Raw genomic sequence first — 25,528 nt, 5'->3', positions numbered from 1 at the left:
ACTCAGTGGGACATAGAAAAATAGGTGCAGCAGGCAGGCAGCATTATCTGGCGAGAAGGAATGGGTGACTTTTCAGATCGAGACCCTTCTTCAGACTAGTAAAGCGAAACGAGAGAAATAGACGGTCAAGTAGAGAGATATAGAACAAATTAGAACAAATGAATTAAAGATATGCAAAAAAGTTACGATGATAAAGGAAAAGGGCCATTGTTAGCTATTTGCTCGGTGAGAGGGGGAACCTGGTGTGACTTGGGTGGGGGAGGGAGAAGGATTGCAGGGGTTACTTGGAGTTGGAGAAATAAATTTTCTTAAGACTGGGTTGTAAGCTGCCCAAGCAAAATATGAAATGCTGTTCCTCCAATTTGCGATTAGCCTCCCTCTAACAATGGAGGACGCCTAGGACAGAAAGGTCGGAAAGGGGCATTGAAGTGTTTAGCAACCGGGAGATCAGGTAGGTCCAGGCGGACTGAGCGAAGGTGTTCAATGAAACGATCGCCCAGTCTACGTTTGGACACGCCAATATATAGGAGTCCAAACCTTGATACAGTAGATGAGGTTGGAGGAGATGCAAGTGAACCTCTTCCTAACCTGAAAGGGCTGTCTGGGTCCCTGGACAGGGTTGATGGACAGAACATATATAGGTGGCGTTGGTGTCTGATTGCTTCATTCAAGTTAGCCTCCAGTATCTAGTGTTCGAGTAGACAGGATCTCTTGTACAGCAACACAATCCAATTTTTTGTTTGAAAATATTTTTTTAAACTTGCTTTTTTATATTTTGCTATTACTCTTTTCAACGTTGTATTCCATCTGCCCAGTTCCCACAAACCCGTCTGTCACCTTGAAGCCTCAGTGCATTTTCTCTTCTCCCAACTCTCCAATCCCACTTTTTTTTGTTGTCATTTGCAAAGTTTGGAAATATGCCATTTGGTCCCTTGGCCAAATTATTGATATAATTGATGTGTAGCTAGGTCCCAATCGTGGATCACGGTGGAATTCCACTAATCGGAACTTAACCGCCTAAGAAATGCATGCTTATCCACTCCTTCCTTTCTGTCCATTAAGCCAATCCATAATACATGTGAGTATATTGCTCCCAGTTTCAAGTGCACTTGGTCAATGTATGAAGAAACTTGTAGCAATATAATTGTCAGTAGTAACATATTAGTATGTTATTGATTGATCTTAAAACTTCAAATCTCTGAGGTAGATAATATAATTGACGAGCTGTTGGCCAACACTAATATTGAAATTCCTGGCAGTTTCCTGCCCATCCAGTTAACCCTGTACAGATTATCCCAGCAGGAGCCTCCTTGCATAAACAATAGTCGGCTTTTATTGTTTTATTTTATAAAGCTATTTTTAGTCAAAAACAAAAACGTCGGAGCAAGAAGTGGTTTCACCCACAATCTGCGGCCTAAGGTGATTGTCAAACCGTTGAACTTGTTTTGCATTTTGGAGACACTAAAACAAATGCAATTAGAATAATTAGAGCATAAAAATGTAATTGTTAAAGGCGATTTTGCTAGAATACTAAATGTCCTTTTGCATGGAAACCTTTCAACTATTCTCTTCCAGATATTGCAATCTAATTTCTGGGGAATTGTAAGGAGATGTGTTCTGTTGCTGGACTCCATGAAAGGTCTTGCGGCAGTAGATTAGTTAGCAAAATTGTGCAATATGGACATTGGGAAATTAGTGCTAACCCCTGTCTGTGGTGCTCTATTTCCCTGCAGTGCAATGAAACCATTTAATTGCAATATAATTTTCTAATTTGAAATTTAATTTTCAGATTTATTTGAATCGATTGTTTAGTAAGTTGTGTACGCACTGAATTTGCAAAAGGAGACCAGGAAAAGCTTGCTTCTATCCTGAATGTACTCTATTTTCTTTAGTAGCTAAAGAAAAATATTAATTGTTCAAGTTCCTCTGTTTGCACAATTCATTTTGTTCTTCATTTTAACCATGATATATTTCTACTTTTTATTTTTTTTTGTGTTCCTTGTCTAAAATACCTTCTTGTGAAAAGAAAGAAGGGTAGACATAACTTGGCTTTTGATCTTCCTTTGAATCCCATCATTATTTTAAACAATCCCATGGGATTGAGGATATTTGGTATCACTCTGGCTCTCCCACAGCCTACTGTCTCCGCCTCTTCCTTTCCTTCCCCCCCCCCCCCCTGCGTCTTTGGGATGTGGGAGGACATGCGTCTTTGGGATGTGGGAGGAAACCCACACACTTGCAGAGAGAATGTGCAAATTCAACACAGACAGTGCCCGAGGACAGGATCGAACACAGATCTCTGCATGTGAGGCAGCAAGTCTACCAGCTGTGCTACTATATTTTGTTTTGATTTTCGGACCGTGCAAGCCCGCGGTAGCGGCGTAAAGCTGCGGCGGACCAGCCGAAGTGTGCCTTCCACCAGCGTGACAGAACCAGGGGGGGGGGGGAACTATGTTATTAAAAATGTGTACATAAAAACGTTTACATCAAAGGCCATAATCTCTCTCACACACACACACACACACACACACACACACACACATTCACTCACTTACTTTCGGGGAGGGCAGGGAGGGGGGGGAGAGACAGTGAGAGCGAAATGCAACCGTGTGAATGAAGCGCGTGCGTCTCGTGCACGAAAGCTGCCGGCAGCTCTATGGAATTCAGGGGAGGAGCCCGCCGCATCACACACACACTAATCCCCCCCCCTCCACACACACACACACACACACACACACACACACACACACACACACACACACACACACACACACACACAGGGCCGGTTTTAAGCCGATTTGACCGATTGCCCCCAATTGGCCCCGCGCCTAATGGGGGCCCCGCACTAATGTTCCGTATTTCGTACGGAAATACGAATTCTCTTTGTTAAATAAAGATTATATTTTTTAATTCGCCATGCGGATTTTAAAAAAAAACGACCATGTATAACAACCGCTGCACGGCCATCAGACACAAACGATTTGTTAACTAGTACTGTTAGCACTTCTTAACATGAAAGTTGTTAACAAGTTGTTATATCAATCTGCATCCATCCACATTCCTCAGTAAATGTTATTGTGTTTTGAATGAGTATTAATGACGCCGTGTTCCTTTGTATAAAATTCACGCGGCGTCATAAATACTTGTTTAAAACACAATTACATTTACTGAGGAATGTAGATCGATGACACATTGAGAATTTCTTTAAACTCACCATCATGAGTGAGGGCCCCGGACCGCGAGAAGGGGCTTCTTCCTGGTGGGCAGGTTAGTCATTCACCTACCGACCCACGTTGTGTCTCTCTGTGCTTTGCTCTCTCTCTCCCTCCTTCTCTCTCTCCCGCTCACCATCTCGTCTCTCTCTAGCTCTCCCACTCCCTCTCTATCACCCTGTCTCCTCAGCATTCCCGGAATTATTGACGTTTAGCGGTAGACAAAAATGCTGGAGAAACCCAGCGGGTGAGGCAGCCGCCTTGACCGCTGAGTTCCTCCAGCACTCTGTGTTTTTTGTTTGGCTCTGAAGTTGAAGGTGGCTCAGCGGGACGGGCATGGGCTCTGGGGAGAGGGTTGCGTTTCTGGTCGAGACCCGTCTTCAGACAATCACAAGTACTCTCACCGACGAGAGTTCAATTCAGTCTGAAGAAGGGTCTTCTCTCCAGAGTCGCTGCGTTGCCTGTCCTGCTGAGTTACTCCAGCTTTATGTCTATCTTCAATTTCAGAGAAATACAATTTCTCACGGGGGGCTTATAACGTCTCTAAACCCCTCTGGGACCCTCTGAACACCTCTAAACCCCGTCTATCCCCCCCCCCCCCCTATTTCCCTCTACAACACTTCTGAACACTTCTAAACCTATCTGAAGCCCTCTAAACATCTCTAAACCGTTTAAACCCCTCTAAACTAGGAGGCTACAAGGTGACTTGTATAGGCTGGGTGAGTGGGCAAATGCATGGCAGATGCAGTATAATGTGGATAAATGTGAGGTTACCCACTTTGGTGGCAAAAACAGGAAAGTAGACTTTTATCTGAATGGTGGCCGATTAGGCAAAGGGGAGATGCAACGAGACCTGGGTGTCATGGTACACCAGTCATTGAAAGTAGGCATGCAGGTGCAGCAGGCAGTGAAGAAAGCGAATGGTATGTTAGCATTCATAGCAAAATGATTTGAGTATAGGAGCAGGGAGGTTCTACTGCAGTTGTACAGGGTCTTGGTGAGACCACACCAGGAGTATTGCGTACAGTTTTGGTCTCCTAATCTGAGGAAAGACATTCTTGCCATAGAGGGAGTACAGAGAAGGTTCACCAGACTGATTCCTGGGATGTCAGGACTTTCATATGAAGAAAGACTGGATAGACTCGGCTTGCATTCGCTAAAATTTAGAAGATTGAGGGGGATCTTATAGAAACTTACAAAATTCTTAAGGAGTTGGACAGGCTAGATGCAGGAAGATTGTTCCCGATGTTGGGGAAGTCCAGAACAAGGGGTCACAGTTTAAGGATAAAGGGGAAATCTTTTAGGACTGAGATGAGAAAAACATTTTTTACACAGAGAGTGGTGAATCTCTGGAATTCTCTGGCACAGAATGTAGTTGAGGCCAGTTCGTTGGCTATATTTAAGAGGGAGCTAGATTTGGCCCTTGTGGCTAAATGAATCAGGGGGTACGGAGAGAAGGCAGGTACAGGATACTGAGTTGGATGATCAGCCATGATCATATTGAATGGCTGTGCAGGCTCGAAGGGCCAAATGGTCTACTCCCGCACCTATTGTCTATGGTTCTATGACTGCGTCCAACTGCTGTCTGGTTCGTTGATCGGTTTGCTAGATGTGAACTATTTTGGGAGAGAAAAATGCTCACGGCAGACCAAACGTGTTAAACAGAAATTGGTCAGATATTGAGCTTTACACAGTGAGAAATCATGTGAAATAATCACTGAATTTTAAATGAATGTACCTGCATGTTATACTGTTTAGTTTGGAGATACAACCAGATAGTCTGGTTGATACAACCAATTTAGTTTGGAGATACAACCAGATAGTCTGCTTGATACAACCAGTTTAGTTTGGAGATACAACCAGATAGTCTGGTTGATACAACCAGATTAGTTTGGAGATACAACCAGATCCACTGAGTTCGCACCGACCTGCGATTTTTGTTACAGATTTGACAATTTTGTTTGGCGGCCAATCAATCGTTGTCTCTAAGGGGGTTGCATCCAATCACCAACCAGCTTGCTTTAAAATTCCCGTCCAATCACAAATAGATCTCCTCCCGTCCAATCAGCCGCTGTCTCCAAGGGCATTGTGTCCAATCACATAATGCAGTTTAATGGTAATTAGCTGCTACGGTAAAGGTTGGAAGCAGCGGAGCTACTGACAGTCAAACGGGAGGGAGCGGGAGAGATTCACACAGTGTAGAATCCATCACACCCTAGTGTACAATTTCATAATATATACTAAATAACTGGGCTGACACACCTTGGCTGGGAATCTGGGGTTCACCAAAATTGTTCCCAATTGGGCCCCGCACCCCCTAAGGCCGGCCCTGAGAGTAGGGGCCCCGCCATCAGTTTTCTAATTGGGCCCCGCAATTCCTAGCACCGGCCCTGCACACACACACGCACGCACGCACGCACACACACACACACACACACACACACACACACACACAGCGGCAGGACAATGCTAAGCTGACGATGAAGACAGCAAATTTAAAAAAAAATGTCTTTGAAATTAAAAGTTAATGTTAAGAATTTGTAATGTTAAGTGAGAAATAATTAAATTCAATGAAAAACAATGGAATCAACAATAATTAGTGGAGTTAAATGGGAAACAATAAAATTCAATGCAATGAAAAAACAAATAAACATTGCTTTAATCTACAGCGGAAGGGGAGGGGCAACAGGCAGGTTGGGGGGGTGGGGCCAGGAGGCAGGTGGGTCAGGAGCAAAGGCATTGTGGGGTCAGCAGCTGGGCAACTGTTATTTTTTTTTAAATGTCCGTTTGGTGATAAATTTTAGTAAATATCTCGGGAAATAATTGACCACATTGATAGAGGATTGGATTTTTGAAATCATAAGGAAAATTTCTACCAGAAGATGTAAAAAAAATCACTGGTATTGTAACGTCAGCAGCTGGGCAGCGGTCAGATTTTAAAAAAAAAAGATCAGATTGGTCAACAATAATACAGTGGGCAGTGGAGGCCAAGTCACTGGATGGATTTAAGAAAGAGTTAGATAGAGCTCTAAAGGCTAGTGGAGTCAAGAAATATGGGGAGAAGGCAGGCACGGGTTATTGATAGGGGACGATCAGCCATGATCACAACCGAATGACCTCCTCCTGCACCTATTTTCTATGTTTCTATGTTCTTTCTTGCTCTCTCTTTCTCCCTCCCTCTCCCTCTCGCTGTGTCTCTCTCGCTCTCGCTCGCTCTCTCGTCTCCTTCTCTCTCTCTCGCTCTCTCGTCTCCTTCTCTCGCTCTCTCTCGCTCTCTCGTCTCCTTCTCTCGCTCTCGCTCTCTCGTCTCCTCTCGCTCTCTCACTCTCACCCTCTCGCCTTGGCATTTCCGGAATCATTTGGCGTTTTGCCGGGACGGCTGCATCTGCGGTTCCTTCCTGTTGGGGGGAGGCTACTGGTCCATACCCTCCGTGGGTGCCGCCTGGCTTGTTTGGCTCTGGAATCGAAGGTGGACACGGGGGGCTGGGGTGCGTCAGAGGGATGGGTGGCGGCTCTGGGGAGAGGGAGTGGGTGGCGTTTCGGGTCGAGACCCTTCTTCAGACAATCAAAGTACTCTTACCGACGAGAGTTCAGTTCAGTCTGAAGAAGGGCCTCGACCCGAAACGTCTGGAATTCTCTGCCACAGAAGGTAGTTGAGGCCAGTTCATTGGCTATATTTAAGAGGGAGTTGGATGTGGCCCTTGTGGCTAAGGGGATCAGGTGGTATGGAGAGAAGGCAGGGACGGGATACTGAGTTGGATGATCAGCCATGATCATATTGAATGGCGGTGCAGGCTCGAAGGGCCAAATGGCCTACTCCTGCACCTATTTTCTATGTTTCTATGATTTTTATGTCACCGATTCCTTCTCTCCAGAGATGCTGCCTGTCCCGCTGAGATACTTCAGCTTTGTCTATCTTCAATTTCAGAGTTAAATAAAAAGTGCTGGAGGAACTCAGCGGGCTAGGCGGCATCTGCGGAGGGAATGGATTAGGAGTTGTTTCGAGCCAGGGTTCTTCTTCAATAGGAAGGAACTGCAGATCGTGCATGATATTCTTCCAATATAAATCGGAATTCCGATTTTTTTTGTTTTCCTATTTGTCCATTTTTTGTGTCCGATTATTTGGCAGCCAATCAACCGCTGTCTCTAAGGGGGTTGCATCCAATCACTGACCAGCTTCCTTTAAAATTCCTGTCCAATCAACAAACCGGTCTCCTCCCGTCCAATCAGCTGCTGTCTCCAAGGGCATTGTGTCCAATCACATAATACGCTGGTCACTCGGCGACCAATCACCGACGATCTTCCATTATTGAAGCAGCCAACACAGAGAGAGAGAGAGATGCACGAAAGTAGCTATGACATAATCACAATAAACTATTACAAATATACAATAAACAAGTTATGCATTCTTGTACTCTTACATGGGTATGACCACATTAAAAAAATTCAGCCAAATGGCACCGCGTAAAAATACTGATTTCCTCAGTAAAATACTGATTTTCAGGTACTAGAATACTGAAATGCTCTGATAAAACTTGGCAGCTCTGGGCATGACGCACGGAGTAGCTCAATCCTTCTGGAGTACAAGGCAGCTTCCAGCATACATTAGTAACACACGCAACACATATGTTCTTAACTGTTAAAAACCGCCAAAATGGTCAATTTTTGCACTGGAAAATGTTTTGGAAATGGGGTAGCCGTGAGTGAAAACCGCCAAAATCACGTGCCGGCGGATTGAGGGCAAGTCTCGGCCCACGACAGGCTGGGGTGGAGGGTGACTGAGCGCTCTGAACCAAATGCTCTAGTTTCTTTGCTCTGAACCCGAGCACCAAGGTGTAAACGGCCGAAGGAGCGCATCCCTTAGGACAACCCCTACTCTCCCTCCGGGGTCAGCGCTGTCTGGCCAAGACCTATTTTTATATATAGGTGGAAGTGCTCAGGCGTGCAAGAATGTTTGCTTATAAAATTACTAAGTTTATATATTTTAAAGAGAACAATTTGCATGAAGTCTTAAAGTATGCTAAAATCCTCAGTGCCCAACAAGAGATGCATATTTATCTGAAAGATGTGATGCAAGTTTTTTTCAACCTCAACCAAACACAACTGTCGTCTGTTTCCCCAAGCTTTGCACATATTGAAGGATAGTCGCATAGAAACTTGTTGGGCGAATGAGGAAATGTTTATTTGAAAATGCCACCAAAGTTCATTTCTTGCACTATGTTTAACTGCAGCTGATGTTGAAAGTAATTGGATAACCTAATCCATTATTTTTCATTCGCGTTCAGTATTGATGACATTCAAACTTTAATCTGAATACAAAAGATTGAAACTTTATTCCTGCAATGTGATGACTGGAACTACAAACACTGCTCCAAGTACTGCGTATACTGTGGAACAAGAGGGTAGCTATGGAAAGTTGCAACATAACATCCAAACTTGTATTTTATGCAATGATCTATGATAGAAAGCACGCCATATACCTCTTGACCAGCCTATTGACTCGTGTTGCCGTTTTTAGGGTGTAATGTGATTTGATCACTCTGCATCTGTTTATCAACATTCCTTTGTGTTCTGCCATTTACTATGTGTTATCCCCATTGCCAATTATACGATCTACATTCACATTCAAGTCAATATACATTACAAACGGCCAAAGGTCAAAACACCAATTTGTCTCTGACTTTCAGCAATGGCCAAAAAAGCACACCAACGCCGCTACTTCCTCAGTAGACCAAGAAAGTTCAGCATATCTCCAATGACTTGTGCTAACTTCCACAGACAAACCATAGAAAGCATCCTTTCGGGATACATCACAGCATGGTTTAGCGACAGCTCTGTCCAAAACTGCAAGAAATTGCATAGAGTTGTACATACAGCTCAGTCCATCGCACAGATTAGCCTCCTCACCTTTGACTCCATTTACACTTCACGCTGCCTCGGGACAGCAGCCAACATAAGTCAAGGATTTTTTCCCTACAGTCCTTCCTTATCCCCTCTTCCTGCTTGAAAGCACGCACTATAAGGTTCAGGAGGAGCTTCCTCCCATTGTTATCTACTGACCATAAGCTGGGGTGTCCTTCATAGACACGGTTTTTACTGTCCTGCCTACAATCTCCTTTGTTACCTTCTCAAAAATCCCAATCAAATTAGTGAGGCAGGATCTGGAGTGCAGGAGGACGAGGGACGATCTTATAGAGGTGTGCAAAATCATGAGAGGAATAGATCGGGTCATTGCACAAAGTCTTTTGGCCAGAGTAGGGGAGTCGAGAGGCATAGGTGTAGGATGAGGGGAGAAGATTTTATAGGAACCTGAGGGGTAGCATTTTTACACAAAGTTGGTGAGTGTATGGAATCAACTGCCGGAGGAGAGAGTTGAGGCAGGTACTATTGCAATGTTTAGGAAACATTTGTGCAGGTACATGGATAGGAGAGATTTAGAGGGAGATGGGCCTAACGCAGACAGGTGGGACGAGTGTAGATGGGGCCTGTCTCTCTCTTAACTTTTTCCTTCCCACTTCTAGATGGGCAACTGACATTGTCACTTTTTTACCTGGCTTCATTATTTAATGCTATCATTATTTAATAAAGGAACAGCAATAGCTCTCTTCCAGTCTTCAGGCATCTCACCTGGGACTAAATAAAACGCAAATTCTGAGGCACCAGTAATCTCATTTCCAAAAGTATTCTGGAATAGATCGCATTGTTCATAAGTTGTTCATCCTTCAGCATTCCAACTCTAGCACCACCGGCTCTTAACACTGACGTGCTCCAAACTGTCATTGTATCCCTCCCGAAACTTGCTATTCCTATTATCATCCTTGTTGAATAAAGCAGATTACCCCTTTGGTTTTAAGGATACTCACTCTTGCAGCATTCTCCTTCTCATATACTGTCAGAATAACTTGGGTTTCTCCTTAATCTTGCTTGCCAAGGATTTATTTTTGCCGTCCTAATTTATATAAGTACTCTCCAACACTCACTATATTCCTCAAGGGACCTCTTTGATGTTTCTTTGAACATATTTTTCTAATAAATGTTGACTTCCAAACTTATGTGATAATGAATTTCTAAAATACTCATCCATTATAAATAGCATATCAAATGTAAGCAAATTAACATTCAGTTACCAAATATTTAGATAATTTTGAAATATCTGCCTGAATATTTAACTTTGCACAGGCTGCAGGACTACCTTGCAGTTAAATTGGATTTAGAGTATTGAGTACAGAAGTTGGGAGGTCATGTTGCAGTTATGTTCAGTTTTGGGCACCATGTTGTAGGAAAGATGTTGTCAAACTGAAAAGGGTGCCGAGAGGATGTTGCCAGAACTCAAGGGCCTGAGCTCTAGGGAGAGGTTGAGCAATCTAGACCTTATTCCTTTGAGGGCAGGAGGATGAGGGGTGATCTTATAGAGGTGTACAAAATCATGAAAGGAATACAGTGCATTCAAAAAGTATTCAGACCCCTTCATTTTTTCCACATTTTGTTATGTTACAGAACTTATTCTAAAATTGATTACATTCTTTTTTTTTATATCATCAATCTACACACAATACCCCAGAATTAAAAAAAAAAAGTGAGAACAGGTGTTTAGAACTCTTTGCAAAGTAATTAAAAAGAAATAACTGAAATATTACATTTACATAAGTATTCAGACCCTTTCTCAGTACTGTGTTGAGGCACCTTTGGCAGCGATTACAGCCTCAAGTCTTCTTGGGTATAACACTACAAGCTTGGCACACTTGTATTTGGTTAAGTCAGTTCGGATGGGGATGGCTTGGCTGTGTGCTTAGGGTCGTTGTCCTGTTGGAAGGTGAACCTCCACCCCAGTCTGAGGTCCAGAATGCTCTGGAGCAGGTTTTCATCAAGGATCTCTCTGCACTTTGCTCCATTCATTTTCCCCTCGATCCTGACTAGTCTCCCAGTTCCTGCCGTTGAAAAACATCCCCACAGCTTGATGCTTCCACCACCATGCTTCACCGTAGGTATGGTAATGGCCAGGTGATGAGCGGTGCCTGGTTTCCTCCAGACATGAAGCTTGGCATTCAGGCCAAAGAGTTCAATCTTGGTTTCATCAGACCAGAGCACCAGAGAAAACAACCCTTTTGGCAAACTACAAGAGGGCTGTCATGTGCCTTTCACTGTGGCTTCTGTCAGGCCACTCTTCCATAAAGGCCTGATTGGTGGAATGCTGCAGAAATAGTTGTCCTTCCGGAAGGTTCTCCCATCTCCACAGAGGAACGCTGGAGCTCCGTCAGTGACCATCGGGTTCTTGGTCACCTCCTTGACCAAGGCCCTTCTCCCCCGATAGCTCAGTTTGGCCGAGTGGCCAGCTCTATGAAGTTCTCCAAAGTTCTTCCATTTAAGAATGACGGAGGCCACTGTGCTCTTCGGGACCAGCAATGCTGCAGAAGTTGTTTTATATCCTTCCCCAGATCTGTGTCTTGACCCAATCCTGTCTCTGAGGTCTACGGACAATTCCTTCATCTTCATGGCTTGGTTTTTGCTCTGACATGCACTGTCAACTGTGGGATCTTATATAGACAGGTGTGTGCCTTTCCAAATCATGTCCAATCAATTTAATTTACCACTGGTGGACTCCAATCAAGTTGTAGAAACATCTCAAGGATAATCAATGGAAACAGGATGAACCTAAACTCAATTTTGAGTGTCATAGCAAAGGGTCTGAATACTTATGTAAATGTGATATTTCAGTTATTTCTTTTAATTACTTTGCAAAAATTTCCAAACACCTGTTTTCACTTCTTCATTCTGGGGTATTGTGTGTAGATTGATGATTTAAAAAAAAGAATTCAATCCATTTTAAAATAAGGCTGTAACGTAACAAAATGTGGAAAAAGTGTAGGGGTCTCAATTACTTTCTGAATGCACTGTAGATCGGGTAAACACAATCAAGAACTGGAGAACATGGGCTTAACATGAGGAGGATAGATTTAATATGAATCTAAGGGTCATCATGTGCCGGGCCAAGTGTCAGATCTCATCCTGGACTATTACAACCAGTTCAGCATGAGAGTCTCTGCAGGGTCAGTAACATCAGAGTGGCACAGACTGGTGATTGGGATCGTCACAGGCTGTACCATCTCTGTGATCCTTTTTACCATGGCGATGAACATGATCGTCAAGTCTGCTGAGCAGACTGCCGGGGCCCTTGGACCAAGTTAGTAGTGGGCCAACCACCAATCTGAGTCTTCATGGATGACCTGACTGTCACCACTGAGTCAGTGTCAGGAGGCAGGTGGATCCTGCAGGGGTTGGAGAAACTGATTGGATGGGCAAGGATGAAGTTTAAGCCAGGAAAATCAAGGTCACTGGTGCTGAAGAAGGGCAAAGTCATGGACAGGTTCTGCTTCAGCATCGAAGTGACACCAATCCCAACTGTCCGAAAGGCCAGTGAAGAGCCTTGGCAAAGTTTTTAACAGCAGCCTGAAGGATACAGCATCAGTCCAGGCAACCTGTCAGGAGCTGGTTGAGAGCGGTGGACTGGTCGAGACTTCCTGGCAAGTTCAAGGCATGGATTTACCAGCATGGAATACTGCCAAGGATACTCTGGCCACTGCTTGTTTATGAAGTCCCAATCTCCATTGTAGAGAGCTTGGAGAGGAAAGTCAGCAGTTTCCTCAGGAGGTGGCAGGGATTGCCCAGGAAATAACATCAAGCTCCAGCTACTGCTGAAGTCCCTGGAGGAGGAGTTTAAGGTGACTCAGGCCAGAGAGATGATGCTGTACAGGGACTCCAGTGACCCCAAGGTGGCTCGGGCAGAGGTAGAGGTGAAAACTGGGAGGAAGTGGAGAGCCGGCGAAGCTGTGCTGCAAGCGGAGTCTCGGATATGCCACAGAGTCCAGGTGTAAGCAGTGACTCGGGGAAGAGCAGGTCTGGGAATCTTCCCAACTCCTCAGTTTGACAAGGCCAAGGGGAAGGAGAGGTGCGGGCTGGTCCAGGAGGAAGTGAGGGCAGCGATGGAGGAGAAGAGGTCTACCAGAGCAGTTGGCTTGAGGCAGCAGGGAGCCTGGACAAGGTGGGAGCAGGCTACGGACCGAAAAGTCACATGGACTGAGCTCTGGCAAGCTGAACCACAGCATATCAAGTTCCTGGTCCAGGCAGTGTACGATGTCCTGCCCAGCCCATCAAACCTCTTCATCTGGGGCAAAGCGGAATCTCCGTTTGCCCGCAATGCTCTGGCAAGGGGACGTTGGAACACATCCTGAGCTGCTGCCCAAAGGCTCTTGGGCAGGGCAGGTACACCTGGCGTCACGACCAGGTTCTTAAACCCATTGCGGAAGCCATCACATGGGAATCAGCAGCTGCAGAGGAGCACCTTAGTGAAGGCCGGAGTGCAGCTGCCAAGAACCACAGCAGCCAGGAATCCATCAGGAATCCTGGCGACTGCACAGGACTGGCAGCTTTCTGTAGACCTGGTGAAACAGCTGAAGTTCCCATGGCACATCGTCACGACCACCCTGAGGCCAGACATCCTCCTGATCTCCGAGGCAACGAAAAACATCGTCTTGTTGGAACTGACAGTGCCGTGGGAGGTTGGCTGCAGAGGTTTTGTAGGGCAATTGCTCTACAAAGCCTTGAATGCACTGGGCATCAACGGAATAGAGAGGAGAAGAGCCATCAAGAACATCGCAGAGGCAGCGGAGAAGGCCTTGAGATGGCTCTGGATCAGGAGAGGAGGTCCATGGGGAGTAGCGAATGCCACCTGAATGCAAGTTGTGGTCTGATCAACCACGGCTGGGTCGCCTGGGCAAAGGGGTATGATGTTGAAAGACCCGAATGACCCATGACCCCAGGTTACATCACTGATGATGTGTTCAGGAGCATCAAGAGATGTATTTTATCAATGAGGAGTAGTTTTTTTTACACAAAGGGTGATGGGTGTACAGAATGAGCTGCCGGAGGAGGTAGTTGAGTCATGTACTATTACAAAGTTTAAGAACATTCAGACAGGTACATCAGTCATTGAAAGTAGGCATGCAGGTGCAGCAGGCAGTGAAGAAAGCGAATGGTATGTTAGCATTCAGAGCAAAAATATTTGAGTATAGGAGCAGGGAGGTTCTACTGCAGTTGTACATGGTCTTGGTGAGATCACACCTGGAGTATTGCGTACAGTTTTGGTCTCCTAATCTGAGGAAAGACATTCTTGCCATAGAGGGAGTACAGAGAAGGTTCACCAGACTGATTCCTGGGATGTCAGGACTTTCATATGCAGAAAGACTGGATAGACTTGGCTTGTACTCGCTAGATTTTAGAAGATTGAGGGGGGATCTTATAGAAACTTACAAAATTCTTAAGGGGTTGGACAGGCTAGATGCAGGAAGATTGTTCCCGATGTTGGGAAAGTCCAGAACAAGGGGTCACAGTTTAAGGATAAAGGGGAAATCTTTTAGGACTGAGATGAGAAAAACATTTTTTACACAGAGAGTGGTGAATCTGTGGAATTCTCTGCCACAGAATGTAGTTGAGGCCAGTTCATTGGCTATATTTAAGAGGGAATTAGATGTGGCCCTAGTGGCGAAAGGGATCAGGGGGTATGGAGAGAAGGATACTGAGTTGGATGATCAGCCATGATCCTATTGAATGGAGGTGCAGGCTCGAAGGGCCGAATGGCCTACTCCACCTATTTTCTATGTTTCTATGTACAGATTTAGTTGGGATATGTGCCAAATGTAGGCAAGTGGGACGTGTAGATGGGACATGTATGTTCGGTGTGGGCAAGTTGGGCTCTAGTGCTGCTTTCATGCTGTTTAACTCTCTTAAAAAGCGAATAATTACTCTTTTTAAATGCTAATATTGTTTTTTTTTGGTTTAAAAAAAATTATTAGCAATATATGGTCCTTACATTTTTATTTTCAATCGAAAGTTGATATTTGCTCATTGGGCAAAACCAGTCTGTCCTAATTTCAATGCATTCTGAGGGAGAGTGGGGCAGAAGAGTGAAAAGACATTTAGAAATATTAATTCTCTTTTCTCTTGTAATTAGACTGTGGATATCCATAAAGAAAAGGTGGCACGCCGAGAGATAGGCATTCTGACTACCAACAAGAACACATCAAGGACTCATAAGATCATAGCACCAGCCAGCGTTGAACGACCAGTGAGATACATTCGGAAGCCAATTGACTATACCGTACTGGATGATGTTGGTCATGGCGTGAAGGTAAAATTTATCAATGGGCATTACTTAAATATTTATCTTGGAGTTATATACTTGTTAAAATGATGTCCTTATTGTTTCAGTGCAGCCTTTGGGTCGTATGTACACCACATAGTAGATTGGTGGACCTCTTCTCTTTTTTAATTTTCCTTTTAAAAAAAAAAAAGAGGAAATGCTTCGTTGTGGACAGTGTAGTTATGATCAATATATGATCACAAGATTATTCAAAGACTTTCATACCTTTTAAAAATGGGACATTGTTGTCCAAATAATGTGAAGAGTACAGAAAGTTACATGCATTTTCTCTTTGCCTAAAATTATTTGCTTTTGCAATAAAGCACAAATGAATTTGTTTATTAGAGCTTTGGAAATTTGGGAAACTTAAATTAGCTGACTGGTGGCAGCAGATGCATTTTTAGTTCCTGTTTTGCAAATTGAAATACAAAAGATAGGTATATCACTGAAAGCATTGGGTTTATATGCAAATGGGCTGTTTTGTCATCGTGCAGGCTTGTTATGTTTAGTTATCTCCCAAAACAAGTCTAAAGCTGCACTTTGAAATCATTGGTTATTTAATGCACATTGAAGGGATATTTGACCCATGGATTGTCTGTTTTTTGCTTGTACTCTGGTTTCCATGTTTTGGTTTCTTCAGAAATGTGGTAGTTGGCTATGTAAAGGACATGACTTTGAGTTCATCCCATTCCATAGACTTGGTAACAGCAACGGTATTTTGGTAATGAAGAAATGCCAGATAATATTTCTCAAGGTTGCTTTCAACCAATCCGTGTGGTAAAGCTTGGTGTCTAAATGTAGCAATGTTACAAAATTTTGAGATTAAAAAAATTGTCTAATTTATCCCATCAGATAAAGCAAAAAAAAAAAGGTTTAATTTGACACCTAATTCACTTTAATATCTTCAGTATTAAAAAAGTTATGGCCGTCTTCATACTCGGAAATTAGCATCTTGTTCCCTAATGCTTTTCCATTGACTTAACACAAAAGCTGTGACCGAGGACAGTCAAAAGCCCATAACTTTCTTAAAAATTAAGAGAACTGAAAGAAATTTTCAGTTATTTTAGATTGAAGCATTCTGAAACAAATATGAAACAATCTTACTTGGATGACTTGAAATTAAAGCATATAATTAGTTAGTTACCTAATTGTAGCTAATTACAAAATTCAATTACTAGATCTAAACATCTATCAATTTCTTAAGAATAGATGAACATTTTTAAATAGCCTAAGTGTCCAAATAACATTCACACAAGAATTCACAATATAACATAATTTTTAAATCTCAATATCATGGATTTAGAGGCCAAATGGAAGGAATTTAATGTTTATTACCTGTAAATTAATGGCCATTTAAATTATCTTGCGAGTGGGTTTTTCTGGAACGCGATCATTTGGAACGTTGCGGTTTGCGGTGAATTTAAACCCGTATTGGCATGAAAAATACTGCCGGTTCGTATGGGAAAAAAATCACCGTTTCGCAACTTAAAATGTGAATTAAAGGCATCTTAAGGAGCACTTTTATACATAAAATAAACTGCTTTTGTTTACCTGTCCCGTACCTGAAATCCGTCCCCGTTGTCGGCGTTGACGGCTTTTGAAGCTGATTTTAAAATTACTCCAGCGCTGAACTTGTCGGGCGATTTAAAAAAAAAAAAAAAACACAGACCGCCCGTCGGAACGATTCTTCAGCGAAAGCTTGCACTCCAACCAAATATAATCAGGACAAGGAAGGAAAAAAACGCGTTTTAACCAAAGTCCTATAAACCTGCTACATAACTTTCTGACACTTATTCTCAAAGCTCTGTAAAAGATGAAGAGAAGCATACAATACACTGCCTTTACCACTATTTATGGACTTGGACCCCATGATCCCTCTATAGGGCATTGCTGTTAAGGGTCTTGCAATTAACTGTTTACTTTCGCCTTGCTCGACATCTCACTTCTCATGTTAAATACTCTCTGCCATATTTCTGCCCATTACTGTAGCTGATCTATATCCCACTGTATACTCTGACAACCTTTCTCACAGTCCACAACTCCAGCAATCTTGGTGTCTTATGCAAACTTACTAACCAACCCATTCTACATTTATGCCCAACCCATGTATATAATTGCAAACAACAGCGCTGATCCCTCACAGAACTCCACTGGTCACAGAACTCAAGCCAGAATAACACTCTTCCACCTAATTAGCCCATTCGCTTTGAAATCCTATCGTGCAGAATCCTATCCAATAGTTTCCCTACCACGGATGTGAGGATCACTTCCATAAAATTTCATAGATTATGTAAGCTGCCCTTTGAAACAAAGGAACAAAACTAGCTTCTGTCCAGTTCCGTGGATAGAACAGGGAAATTGTAAGGATAAAAAGACCTTAATGGAAGCTATATACAGGCCCCCAAACAGTAGCCTGGATATAGGGTGCAAGTTAAATCAAGAGTTAAAATTGGCATGTCGTCAAGGTAATGCTACGGTTGTTATGGGAGATTTCAACATGCAGGTAGACTGGGAAAATCAGGTTGGTACTGGACCCCAAGAAAGGGAGTTTGTGGTGTGCATCCGTGATGGATTCTTAGAGCAGCTTGTACTGGAGCCTACTAGGGAGAAGGCAATTCTGGATTTAGTGTTGTGAAATGAACCGGATTTGATAAGGCAAGTCGAGGTAAAGGAGCCATTAGGAGGTAGTGATCATAATATGATGTTTGAGAGGGAGAAGGGTAAACCGGGGATGTCAGTATTATAGTTGAACAAAGGGGAGGGAGGAGCTGGCTAAAGTTGACTGCAAAGATACCCTAGCAGGGATGACAGTGGAACAACAATGGCAGGTATTTCTGGGAATAATACAGAAGGTGCAGGATCAGTTCATTCCAAAGAGGAAGGAAGATTCCAAGGGGAGTAAGGGGTGACCGTTGCTGACAAGGGAAGTCAGGGGCAGTACAAAAATAAAAGAGAACAAGGATAACATAGCAAAGATGAGCGGGAAGCCAGCAGATTGGGTAACTTTTAAAGAGCAACTGAAGATAATTAAAAGGCAATACGGGGAGAAAAGATGAGGTACGAAGGTAAGCTAGCCAAGATTACAAAGGAGGATAGTAAAAGCTTCTTTAGGTATGTGAAGAGGAAAAAATTAGTTAAGACCAAAATTGGACCCTTGAAGACTGAAAGGTCAAATTTATTATGGGGAACAAGGAAATGGCAGATGAGTTGAACAGGTACTTTGGATCTGTCTTCACTGAGGAGGACACAGACAATCTCCCTGATGTACAAGTGGCCAGAGGATCTAGGGTGACGGAGGAACTGAAGGAAATTCACATTAGGCAGGAAATGGTGCTGGGTAGACTGATGAGACTGAAGGCTGATAAATCCCCAGGGCCTGATGGTCTGGATCACAGGGTACTTAAGGAAATGGCTCTAGAAATAGTGGACGCATTGGTGATCATTTTCCAATGTTCTATAGATTCAGGATTAGTTCCTGTGGATTAGAGGGAAGCTAATGTTATCCCACATTTTAAGAAAGGCGGGATAGAGAAAACAGGGAATTATAGACCAGTTAGCCTGACATCGGTGGAGGGGAAGATGCTGGAGTTAATCAATTATAAAAGATGAAATAGCAGCACATTTGGATAGCAGTAACAGTCAGCATGGATTTACGAAGGAGAAATCATGCTTGACTCATCTTCTGGAATTTTTTGAGGGTGTAACTAGGAAAATGACAAGGGAGAGCCAGTGGATGTAGTGTACCTGGACTTTCAGAAAGCATTTGATAAGGTCCCACATAGGAGATTAGTGGGCAAAATTAGAGTACATGGAGTCGGGTGTAGGGTGCTGACATGGATAGAAAAGTTGTTGGCAGACAGGGAACAAAGAATAGGGATTAACGGGTTGGGTGAGTGGGCAGGTGCATGGCAGATGCAGTTTCATGTTAATAAATGTGAGGTTATCTGCTTAGGTGGCAGATTATTATCTAAATGGTGTCAAGTTGGGAAAAGGGGAAGTACAACGGGATCTGGGGGTCCTTGTTCATCAGTCACTGAAAGTAAGCATGCAGGTACAGCAGGCAGTGAAGAAAGCGAATGGCATGTTAGCCCTAATCCCTAGGTGGAACTTGTTATTACAGGGAGACGTTGAAGTAATCAAAGGCCAATGTACTTTTACTGGGAGAGGGGGGCAAGGGTATGTGGCAGAAAGGAGCAGATGAATGGGTAAAATTACTCTAAGCTTGGCTACTCTGCATGCTGCTCACAGAAGAGTGTCTACTATCATCCATTGCATTTGTTCACTCATTCAAATGTCTTGCAGGCCTAATTCCATTCAGGATTTCTACCCATACTGAACTACCTGTTGTATTTATGTATGGGTAAATTATACTTGCATGGTTTGATTTGCCTGGAGAGGCAAATTTTTAAAATTATTATACCAATGCAAGTATTGACCAATACACCGTGGTAACACCACTACTCTTTGGAATAGGTTCTTTAACACCAGAATAAATAGATTGGGTACTTTGTTATGTTCTGTAAAAGAAGGTAGTTTATTAATTATTTTAATTGATTCTATAAACAATGTGTAGCGGCACCAAACGTGACTAAACAGTTGCTTTATTCAGACATAATAGGCTCGAAATACATACACGTTGGTTCCTCTAACATATTGTCATTGCTGCTGCAGCTGAGCGAGGGTGTTGTCTCGGGCTCAGCTACCTGTCGACTCATGATCTCCAGGTGAGATCTGCTTATGTAGCAGGACACTCCCCTTAACCCATGACGTCACGTGACAGCCCTCGTAACCACTGACTAGGGTTTGACCGTCAGTGGTCTGACTATCAGCTGACGCCACAAATGTATCTTAAATATTAATCAGGAATTTATTTTTTGTCTACATTTGATTGTGATGGACATTAGCTGTAACTTGTAATGAATTTAATTTTGCATTTGCAAAGTGGTAAGAGTGAGTTTCAGGGATCAGTTTTGGCCAATTTGACTTCACACCTTTCTTCTACCTTTTAAAAAAACAAAAAACAAAAAAAAAAAAAAAACCTTGGTTCAAATCCGGTTTCATTTTTAATTAGTCTTCCTCCCATGTGTTCTATTGAAGTGATTTCATTAAAGTTTTATTTCCTTGTGCTGTTGCTGCTTGTTTGACTGAGTGCAACTTGCAAAGATATTGGGGCCACTTTCTTGCATGACGATGTTAAACTAGTTAGGCAGCTAATGCGACTGCCACCTCACAGTTCCAGTGACCTAGATTGAATCCTGACGTTTGGTTATTCTGGAGTTTATTCTCCCAGTGGCCCTGTAGGCTTCACTGAGTGCTCAATTTTCTTCCCACACTCCACCGATAGTCATACAATGTGGAAACCGGCCCTTCATCCAACTGGCCTACGGTGACCAATATGCCCCACCGACACTAGTCCCACCTACCAGCATTTGCCCCATATCCATCTAATCTGTCTGAAGAAAGGTTTTGGACCAAATGAGTACATAGAAAATAATGGAAATGTGAATATTTTTTAAGATGGCATAGACTCTTTTTTAAATGGCATTCGGCCCAAAATGGCTGTCAACGATGTAAGGAAATGGGAAAATATGACACCATTTATTTTTTTCAAATGATCATCAAAAGCTTTTGTGCCTAATGACCCTTTGCACAATTAAAAAGTAATGTGCATCAATTTTTGTTCAACTTGGTTTGATAAGATTGGAATGAAGCTTAGTTTATAAACTCCAATCAAACGTGTGGTTCCTGACTTCTCACCCAATTCCTGATTATGTTTGACACCCTTGATCTTTTTCTTCCTGTACACATTCCCTTATAACTGGGGAAGGGGAAACCCACTCAACATTCACTTATCGTTTGCTATTGTGGGTCCTGCTGGAATTGGGAGTAAATGAACATTAGACCAGATAGTGATGATATGTAGAATGTAGCTTGACATGGCTGTTGTGCCCAATGGATGAGTAAGTGCGAGTGAGGCACACCAGTCATGTGGTGCTAGTTTGGATGAAACTCAAAGCCATCTCCCCTGCACTGTGGAGAAAAGATCTTTACTGTTTACAGAAAATTTCATTTACATTTCCTTTTGCATTCTTTTCAATTCAAAGAATGTAGCAGCCAGCAACATGCTTCTAAAATGCAGGTGTGCTGTGTTAAGTAATGGTATTGGTATTCAAAAAGTTGAACTATTGATCTGGGGTTGGGTTGCAATTGCATCACAGTAGTTGAATTTTTTTTCTTTCAACCAATTAATTTTGGGATGGAATCTTTTCAGTGATAGTGGCCATGAACCTACTGGATTGCAATTAAAAAAACCCTGCTCACTCGTCCTTAGGACAGGAAATCTATTGTCTTAAATGCATGTGGTGGGTCACATGGCTAATTAGCTGTCATCTGAAATGGCCTACAAAGGAGTGGAAGACACAATTACTTAATACTAGGGGAAAAGGAGTAGTAACATTTCAGACATCTTAGTTGTTGAGGAATAAATACATTGGCTGAGAAACGGGTGGGGTAAAAGTGGAGATTGTAATTTCAAAACAAGCAACGTCATTGTTTGCAGTGTAGAACTCCACAGAAAAGTAAAGCAAGAAATTATGAAAACATTAAGGGAGCAAATCAGTCAAGTACTAAAAGTGAAGCAATGTGATATTCAAGTTTAATTGTGAAAGAAAATGCCACATTGAAATCTGACTCAATGCTAGTAAGTGGCTGTGACTCATTCATAGCAGGAGCTTGCATTGGAATTCTGCATGTTTGCGCTGCACCTCTTCCCTTACAATCAAAATTAGGGATGTGGAGAGTCCAATGTGTGATACAATCTTCTCGTATGTTATTTTTGTAAACAAACATAATGCAGTACATCTTTTTGAAATAGGCAATTTCCTGCTGAATAAAGAACGTTGGTAAATTATTATACTTGTGTGTTCAAGGGAAACATTATCAAATCTTCAGAAAAGCCTCTTTGTGTTAATTTTAAATTGGTGATCGTGGATTAATAAAGCACAGAAGCTGACCCTCAGGCCCAGTGACACTGTTCCAGCAATCAAGTGCCATCTATCTTTTTCTGTAGCAAAAAAAAGAGAATGTCACATTCACTGTGATCATGGCTGATCATCCACAATCAGTATCCCGTTCCTGCCTTCTCCCCATATCCCCTGACTCCGCTATCTTTAAGAACTCTATCTAACTCTCACTTGAAATTCGGCTCTTCGAGCCAGCACCGCCATTCATTGTGATCATGGCTGATCATCCACAATCAGTAGCCCGTGCCTGCCTTCTCCCCATATCCCTTGATTCTGCTATCCCCAAGAGCTCGATCTAATTCTTTTAAATTCATCCAGTGAATTGGCCTCCAATGTCTTCTGTGGCAGACAATTCCACAAATTCACAACTCTCTGGGTGAAAACGTTTTTTCTCATCTCAGTCTTAAATGGCCTCCCCTTTATTCTTAGATTGTGGCCCCTGGTTCTGGACTCTCCCAACATTGGGAACATTTTTTCTGCACCTAGCTTGTCCAGTCCTTTTATAATTTTGTGTCTCTATTTGAAGTACTCCATCTACAGCTGAGATTTGGTGCTGATTCTGGTGCGGTTCTCAGTTAATGTCTGCTGTGGTGGAGGGATATTAGCAGTCAGTTCTGTTCGATCTAAAATCAAAACCAATTGGTCATCTTGACTGTCACGTCATTTGGATGGATTTAGGGATCTGATTTCATAGCAATTGACCAAAACATTTCTTGGAGTGCATACTGAGCTAGAAGTTGCAACAGATTTGATTAGATAAAATGGTGCAAAAGAACATCACAGAACTTTGCAATATTAACTCCTAACACCAAGGTAGACACCATGTTACATCTGCCTGGTTTTGGCATGAATTTGAGGCACTGAAGTTAAAATCCACCTGCTAAAGACTGGCATGCAATACACTCATATATGTGTGTGTGGGGGAGGTGGGTGTGTGTGGGGGGGGGGGGGAGGTGGGTGGGTGGGGAGGAGGGTGTGTGTGTGGGGGGAGGAGGGTGTGTGTGGGGGGAGGGTGTGTGTGTGGGGGGAGGGGGTAGGGGGGGGTGTGTGGGGAGAGGGGGGGGTGTGTGTGGGGGAGGGGGTGTGTGTGTAGGGGGAGGGGGTGTGTGGGGGGAGAGGGGGGGGTGTGTGGGGGAGGGTGTGTGGGAGGGGGAGGGGGGTGTGTGTGGGGAGAGGGGGGTGTGTGTGTGGGGGAGGGGGTGTGTGTGGGGGGACGGGGGAGGGGGGTGTGTGTGGGGGAGGTGTGTGTGTGTGGGGGGAGGAGGGTGTGTGTGTGTGGGGGGAGGAGGGTGTGTGTGTGTGGGGGGAGGAGGGTGTGTGTGTGTGGGGGAGGAGGGTGTGTGTGTGTATGTGTGTGGGGGGAGGAGGGTGTGTGTGGGGGGGAGGTGGGGTGTGTGGGCAGGGGGGAGAGCTCGGGAAAAATACGGGGGTTGTGGGGGGGTATCACGGGGGAGGAGGAGGAAGGAGCCAGCGAGGGGGACCAGAGGGCAAAGGGGCTGGAGCGGACTCACAGCGGTTGCTGGTTGCTGGTCGTTCTCCTCCACCGAGATCAGATTCTCCGCTTTCCGTTTGGTGGCATTTCCTGTGCTGGGTCGGGCGGTTTCCAGTCCCTCCGAAAATTGTGTCCGGTTGGAAACCTCTGCCGGCCATCCACCGCTCCAGTAAAGACATGATGGCGCAGGAAGGGGTGGACCGTACAGGACAGTGACAGGAGAAAAGACCAATCCACGCGGCGCTGAACGGCAGGAGAGGAGATCGATCTGCACATGCGCGTTTAAAAAGTTTAAATCAAATCCCGATCGGAACGAAACTTGGTGCAATCACAGCGCAGGAAAACGGTGCGTGAGCTGGCGAAAAATCGTAGCGCTATCACGTAACGTTTTTGCACAAATAGAATGACCGCACAACCGGAAGATAACAAGACCAGAGCTTTAGTTATGTATAGATAGATTGTGTCAATGGGGAAAAGAAGGTTAGGGGCTAGAAAGTTTCATTCGCAATAAGCTTTTTCTCCAAAATAAAGCCCCTTTTATTAAGGTACTGTTAAAGTTCAGCTAAAAATACTAAGGGCAGTATAGTACACCGTAACCTGTGCAATGAAATGCAATTAAACAATGAAGCAATTGCTTGTCCATTTCAAAGGCCATCTGCGGTGAAATTGATAGACTGTTGTTAAGATACAATAGTGTCTGGTTACTGCGGGGAGGTTGTGTAGAAACCTAGACTTTTTGGCAAGACAGCTTTTTTTTCCCCCGAAGTAACTTCAAAATAGCTCTCTTGTTCCCAATGGAAATCGCGTAATAACCAATTCAGCCCACATAATGCAAATAGTCGTCCTTAGTTCATCACTTGTCTTGTATTAAATTCACTGAACGGAAACACAAATTATAGCAGAACACAATTTGCTATTTAGTGATAAATTTGCTTTCAGGCATCCATTCCTCTTGACAAACTATAATTTATGCCACTAATTAGGTTGGAACTGAGATATTTGGCTCTTTAGATCTGGAATGGATATCTAACTAGCAGTCTTTGCACTTAATTTTTATACTAGAAATGTGAACATTTGTGAACTGTCATACTGTGAAATTTGGCACCTTTTCTTTGTGTGAGACTGATGAATGTGACTTATTCTGTAACTGAAGAGCAGCTATACTCTGGCAGTGGAAACAATGCAAGCATACCTATGCTAGAATTAAAAAAAACACACACATTTGGAATAGGTTTACTATTTATGAGAATTGAGTCAGATTGTACTGTTGTGTGATGTGTAAATGATGCTTAACATGATTCTGTAGTCTCTACCCATTGGGGCTGCATAGATTAATTTGCAAATGTTTGTATGTATCCAGAAGATCGATTTAATTAGCCTTCTCCAAATGGGCATGCAGGGAAGGAGAGCTACTATGCAGAGCCATCTGATGGAGAGTTGTTACTGTTGGTGAATCAGTCTCATACAGCATTGAAAGGGGTAATTCAACACAACTGGTCCATGCCACCAGTGGCCTTCGGTGTTTATTGCCATCCATTGGCATCCTTGCATTAGTAATTCAAGTTAGACGCAAAATGCTGGTGTTCTAGACACGTGATTCAAGTGT

At 43.4% G+C, this 25,528-nt stretch overlaps 1 protein-coding gene across 16 annotated transcripts in view; it reads left to right on the top strand.

Moving 5' to 3' along the window:
* The window catches only part of abi1 (abl interactor 1), a 101,003-nt gene that overhangs the window by 41,222 nt on the left and 34,253 nt on the right, over window positions 1-25,528 (top strand). For all 16 annotated transcript variants that reach the window (XM_033016022.1, XM_033016054.1, XM_033016020.1 and 13 more), the window contains exon 3: window positions 15,220-15,396. In XM_033016022.1, coding sequence (XP_032871913.1) covers window positions 15,220-15,396 — 177 coding nt within the window. The remainder of the gene's footprint in view (window positions 1-15,219; window positions 15,397-25,528) is intronic.

Source organism: Amblyraja radiata, chromosome 2 (assembly GCF_010909765.2).
Source record: "Amblyraja radiata isolate CabotCenter1 chromosome 2, sAmbRad1.1.pri, whole genome shotgun sequence".
NCBI classification, from domain to species: Eukaryota; Metazoa; Chordata; class Chondrichthyes; order Rajiformes; family Rajidae; genus Amblyraja; species Amblyraja radiata.
The sequence above is the reverse complement of the archived record's forward strand: the minus strand, read 5'-3'. Positions and strand labels throughout refer to the sequence as shown.